This window comes from Mixophyes fleayi, chromosome 1 (genome assembly GCF_038048845.1).
Source record: "Mixophyes fleayi isolate aMixFle1 chromosome 1, aMixFle1.hap1, whole genome shotgun sequence".
Taxonomy (NCBI): Eukaryota; Metazoa; Chordata; class Amphibia; order Anura; family Limnodynastidae; genus Mixophyes; species Mixophyes fleayi.
In genome coordinates this window covers 270,564,824-270,571,452 of record NC_134402.1, presented here as the reverse complement: position 1 = coordinate 270,571,452, position 6,629 = coordinate 270,564,824, and the positions used below count along the sequence as shown (strand labels likewise).

Here is a 6,629-nt window from a genome sequence, read left to right as displayed (position 1 = left end):
TTTCTATTTTTTTCACATTAAATAACCTTTACCACTGTAGGCCAGTGTTGCTGGGACACTTGACTTTCACTCACCTGCTCTGGCAATATATTTTATGTTAAAACACGGTGATAAGGTATTTTCTTATTGTCGTGACAAGTAGTGACAAAAAAGCATCTTAATTCCTGCAAACAAGGATGTTTTGGTAGATAGGCCCTTTGGTCCTAACATAATATTTACAGGCTATGGTAGAAATATATAAAAAAAATTCTTAACTGAAACACACTAAGAAATAAAGGTGTCAACAGCTAGTAGGACATTACAATAGTTATAGTATTCATTATTTTGCTAATTTTAAATTTATATCCATGAGATATTTTTTATATTAACTATTTCCGATGTTACTAATAACACATCGGAGCAAGTACAGATCCCTATTTATGTCTCATTTAAACACATCTTTCTTGAAGGTCATAGTATTTTACCTCTGTTCTCTCTCTTTCCCTTATGAGATTGGTAAAGCTGAACTTTCCCCTTTTCACCATTTGAAAGCTTAGTCAACTTTTTTGACATAAATGTTTTCATAGCCAGAGGACTGAGAAACAATTTATTTTACAAGACCTTTAAGGAATGATGTGGTGAAGCCAGCATATTTGTGTACACACAAAAGCTATTATAGGTGAATAAGATTGCCTTCTGTATTAAGTATCACTCACACATCCAAGCAAATATGTACACCGATGCACAGCAGTTCAAAGATCACCAAAACCTGAAATAATAAATGCACACACTAGCATAAATTAAATGCAAGCAATATATTTTACTGTTCATTAAGAAACCTACATTTTACAAACAATGAATAGTCTTAAAGTACATAGTCAATAATTCTAACAAGTGCATATTTTATTCTTAAGAAGGAAACACTAAAAAATAAAATAGATGGAAGCTTATAATACTGTCTTGCATCAGTACATTAATAGAAAATACTAGCAGAAACAGTTTTAATATTTTTGCATAAATTAAATAGAATTGAACATTTCATCAGTAAAACATTACATATTTTTATAATATGCATTGTTTGGTTACGGTTTTTCATCTCTGTCCGTTTTTGGCTATAGTGTACATATAAATTCACTATTGCCATTGGAGTCTATATAGAGGTTTAGTCAGTAACTAAAAGCTCTCCACAGACAGCAACATATTGAGATTTGGAGCATCAAGATATAACAACGAATATAATAAAACTTGTACTTTTTTGCAATAAAATTATTTTATTCAACATATTAAAAATTGTTTCTTAATGATAGCTCTCCTAGGAAAGGAACCATCACTCAGTAGGCAGACATTACCAGCAGCATCCCATTCTTTAAATTCACAAATGTTAGTGAGGATTATATTTCTGAGCACACAAGTAGCAGCATATAATTGCAGTGCTAAGCCGAAATATATTGAATTACCAGAAAGGTATATGGGTACCTGTTTCTCCACATGTAACATAATATTTTGCATCGTATATGATATATAAAAAGAAATTGTTGTTGCAGCAACTTATTAGAGCCACAGACAAAAGCTTACAGCGTACCAGAGGAACAACAGTGTACACTGCAGCTTGGCTTAGCTGTTATCCCTGCTTGTTGTCTTAGCTGATCGGTAACCTTCACTGCTTACATATTCAGTTCCATATCAAGGCACTGTGTTCACAGATGAAACAATTGGCCAGAATTACCACTAATGAAACAGGTGACCTATAGTCCTAGACATGCTGGTCTGCAACAACAGCCCCTCAGCAGAAGGCTGCCAGGTAAAAGTACCTGGACTGTTTTAAACAGAACCTGAATCTGTCATGCAGTGCAAAAACATTCTTGTTCAGTGTGTATGTGTACAGTTAGGTTTTACACAATTGTCTCTTGGTCCCAGTTCACTTCTGTTGGTTTTACGTAACAGCAATACCTGTTATATGGACTGCCCACCCGTCCTGCATCACTATCTCTAGGATCAAGGGTAACTTTCTCCTCTGTGGCAGTGTAGATAATTCTTTCTGGGGTAAACTTTTTATCAAAAACAGAACAAATGTTGTGGGTTTCTACCCCTCCAGGTAATGTGTTTTTGGAATAGCATTGGTCCATGTACCTCAGCATCTCATCTCCGTCCACCTTCATATTGAGCGTCCTGGAATCCCCTATGGTGATGATTTTGCTAGGCTCACAATCCTCTCCTTTATCCTCTGGTTCTGTCTTTTTGTCCAGCTCATTAGAACTCCCCTTTCCAGACTCCATGCCCGATGGGGTCTTCAGAAGTTCCACATTTTCTTTATCTCTACCTTTTTTACAGCAGCAGGTGCAATATTTGTAAGGCCACTTAGTACAGCCATCTGTTCTCCTGGTCAGGGTAATAGCTGCCACTCCAGGGAGAAAAATAGCTGGACCTATGGCAAGAAGTGGAATGGATCCCAGAGTTTCCCCTTTGAAACCAGAAACTGTAAACATGAAGCCAAATACAAGGAATATACTCATTAAGGCTACCACCAGTCCAGTACGTGGGTTGATATCATCTGGTCTCATCTCTCTACACCATTAGACTGTACTTTTTGAACATCAGTGCATCAGCAGCTCTTGCTTCTCTGGGTTAGACACCACCAAACCACTTTAGTCTACCAAACCATTAAAGAAACAAAAACACTTCTTTAGCACAAATCAAAATGTTTCCATAAAAACTCCACAGATGACACCAGGCTGTTGTTCCTTATCACTTTTGCATTCTTTGTTAATACAATCCTAAAATGATGACAGGAGCTCTTGAATGAGATGGATTATTCACATGTGAAGACATATCTCCTGGAGCAGGTACGATCCTTACAGAAAACTCCACTGGGAGCCCGATGCTGTGTTTTGGATGCCAGAACAGTGAGATCCTGCATGTGTTCAAAGTGCTTGAATGGAAACTGAGACACTCATCTCTTAATGCAAGAGTATGTGAAAAGAGGGAGGGGAGGGGAGAAAGAGCAGAGGAGTGGACTTTAAATACTAGAAAGATAAAGCACTTAGGAACCTCCTGCCTTTATTATTTTAAAAAACAGATCAGCAATTTCATCTCTGCAAGGTGCCAGCAAAATATGTGACCTTTAAATGAAACCAAAATGTTTTGATAAACTATAGTACAGGCAATAAAATGCATTCATAAGAAGATTAATTTCAGTTATGGAAAAATGACAATATGAATAGTATAACCTCTAGTTTATGTATAATGTGGTGCTGCTGCAGGGTTTCAGCTATGAGAGCTTGAATTCATTGTCTGACTTCTCTGAAGACCTACAGTATAAAGCATGAATGTAACTGGCCAGGGTCCCTTTTCTTTAAAAACATGAGCTACCCTGGATGAACTTGCAGATCATTGAGAGTCCATTATCCCTGTGGGCTACAGTTTAAATGACAATTTGGGGTAGATTTACTAAAATGCAGTTTTGAAAAAGTGGAAATGTTGCCTATATCAACTAATCAGATTCTAGCTGTCATTTTGTAGAATGTCTAGAGATGTTCACTGACCCCCGTGTTTTGGATCTGGATTAACTTTGTGTTTTGGTTTTGCTTTTGGCAAAACCACCCTCGCGTGTTTTGGTTTTGGATCCCGATTTTTTTTCTAAAATCCCTATTTATTTTTGCTAAAATCACATAATTTGGCTATTTTTTATCCCTACATTATTATTAACCTCAATAACGTTAATTTCCAATCAATTTTTGTCAGGTGACAAGAACACTGCTACCCCTCCTGTTTCTGTGTGAGCAATGGCGCTGGATTTCCTGGCCCCGTGAGATCCGACAACACAACGATGATGTTTTGCCTCAATTGAGATCCGAGGACGTGCGAAAGTAACGAGCCGGCTCATGAGCCTACTCGGATCCCTTAAGTTTGAGTGGGCTCAGTTTTCAGAAAACCGAGCCTGAGCATCTCTACTAGAATCTGATTGGTTGCTATAGGCAGCATCTCCACTTTTTCAAACCCACAGTTTAGTAATATAATCTTTTGGTCTCTTTCCTCTTATGCCTCAAGGGGATTTCCCGAAAGATCGACTACTGCATAGGATAATAATCATTTCCAAACCCTCATACTATAGGGGTTATTTATTGTAGATCACCAGCTCCCATCTAGCCCTATTTGCTTTACAAAGTGGAACTGAAAGCCAATGCTTGTCTGTTAGCTCCCCGTGTGTGAACCGGCTACCTGGGTCATGCATGCGCAGACCCCTGAGACTGACCGTTGTAGTAGTAAGATAACCTGAGTCACTCTGGCCCAGTATCACGCAGCTGCCCCTATGATATTTTATTGAGAGATTGCAGCAATAAATGATTTTGTATCACTGCAAAAGGCGCTGATAGAAAATCAGTCTTACTTCAGAGTTATAGTAAATAGGCCCCTATAAAAGATATTCCTCTGTAATGCCACATGCTGACATGTTATGCTCTGTACATCTCTAATGTAAACTGTGATTATATGAAACAACGTTGCACTTGTTAAAGAACCAAAATATAACAAAGGTGCAGTACAAAAGCTGTTTGCCCATATTTATCACAGGTATTCTGCAAGCTCTGTGACTGGTTTTACAATGATGTGCAGTCATTAGCAAAGTAGCAATCTTTTCTTCTGGATGATGAGTGGATAAGGAGGATAATGGAGTTCCTATTGCTTATGATGCAATTTTTCGACCGCCTTCACGCCTTAAACAACATTTTTTTCCTTGCGCATGAAATTTTAATGAGCATCTATCTACGTTACCCGAAAAGTAGCAGGTGTACCCTGATTTATGAAGCATCACAGTGAAGTTCCTCCATTCCAAAAAGACAAGTTGGCTGTTTCCAGTTCTTTTAGTGGGACATCAGTTGATCATGTAACATGTATGTAGTTATGCACAGTGTAATCACCAGTACATGTGCATTCACATATGCAATATGTTAACTGTGTTATGTCTTGCTTTAGTAATTAACACCTGTGTTAAATAATGTAGTAGTGTAGGAGGAGTTAGAGTTAAATAAATACACCACATACTGTATACGTTCTTTGATGTAATATCATCATCATCATCATCTTATCAGCACTATACAATGCAGTACATTACCTACTGAAGTTTGTATTATTTTCCTTCTGAAATAATAATAAGCAAAAGCTACTTTGTGTCACTCAAAATAGAAAGTCTCTTTGTGTGACCAATAGGAGCATATACAGTATATTACATTGTTGTAGCTAGAAGGTGGAAAACAAATCATTTGGTTTTCTATTAAGGTAGTCTGCCATGGTTAAGTTATTACTATCATAATAGATCTGCATCTGATGCCATAATAACAGGCATCATGCTCGCACAATGCCTCGGGCACCAATTGATGCAGATTATACATTTTAGGTTTGTTTAGGAGAAAACTGAAGCATCATCACATATGTCCATTCATATTTCTTTTGGTTATATAATTTGCCCTTTAATGCCACATACAGTACTTTTCCTATATGATAAATATATATCTGCCTATTAATATGTTATTTTTATTTATTTGAAGAAAAGAACCAACAGCAATGTTTATGCTCGAATAAATATTGCACTGATGCTGCAGTATGCAATTTCAGAAATATAATTGTCCTTTCATGATATTGTCTACCCTTCATATTGGTGACATCTGACTTAAAGTGTCCATACACAGTAAGATCCAGCTACTTGACTCAAGCGACCAAATCTATGTTCAATTTGGTTAAATGAAAAGATCTGGGGCCTGATTCATTAGTGATCTTATCTTGTGCAAAAGTTAAGATGCTTATTTTAAGAAGAAACAGGGAGATAAGAGTGAAGTTAAGATGGATTTTCATCTTAACTTAAGAAATTCTTCACTTACGCAGTGGATTTTGCTTCTTATCTCCCTTTTCTGAGCATGCACAGAGTGGATTTGCTTAAGATAAGTTCACTAATGAATCAGGCCCCTGGGGTATATTTACTGAACTGCGGGTTTGAAAAAGTGGAGATGTTACCTATAGCAACCAATCAGATTCTAGGGCCTGATTCATTAAGGATCTTAAATGAAGAGGATCCTTATTTCAGTCTCCTGGACAAAACCATGTTATAATGCAAGGGGTGCAAATGAGTGTTCTGTTTTGCACATAAGTTAAATACTGACTGTTTTTTCATGTAGCACACAAATATCAACTTTAAATTTCAGTGTAGAAATAAGCTATCAAGTATTTGTGTGTTACATGAAAAAACAGTCAGTATTTAACTTATGTGCAAAACAGAACACTCATTTGCACCCCTTGCATTGTAACATGGTTTTGTCCAGGAGACTGAAATAAGGATCCTCCTTATTTAAGATCCTTAATGAATCAGGCCCCTAGTTATCATTTATATTTAGTACATTCCACAGAATGACAGCTAGAATCTGATTGGTTGCTATAGGCAACATCTCCTCTTAGTAAATATACCCCCTGGCCATTAGGTGCTTGGGTGAAACCTTGAGATCCTATGGGTCAGTCTAATCACAGTTTTCATTTAACCACATAGTGCCTGATTCATCAAGGAACGCAAAGTGAGTTTGTGTTTTTTCTATTTAAAGCAGGCGGAAATTTCACCGACGTAAGCATGTGTACAAGTGCAAGCGGATCTGAAGAAAAGTTTCATT

General features: G+C 37.1%; 1 protein-coding gene across 1 annotated transcript; it reads right to left on the bottom strand.

Annotated features, from left to right (window-relative positions):
* Positions 1–973: 973 nt before the first annotated feature.
* On the bottom strand, positions 974–2,897 carry TMEM215 (transmembrane protein 215). The gene has a single exon (XM_075191633.1). The coding sequence runs from the start codon at positions 2,538–2,540 to the stop codon at positions 1,872–1,874; it is 669 nt and encodes a 222-aa protein (XP_075047734.1). The 5' UTR covers positions 2,541–2,897; the 3' UTR covers positions 974–1,871.
* Positions 2,898–6,629: the final 3,732 nt, after the last annotated feature.

Excerpts from the sequence above, each read along its gene's own strand:
- TMEM215 (XM_075191633.1), bottom strand. The coding sequence starts at position 2,540 with ATGAGACCAGATGATATCAACCCACGTACTGGACTGGTGGTAGCCTTA.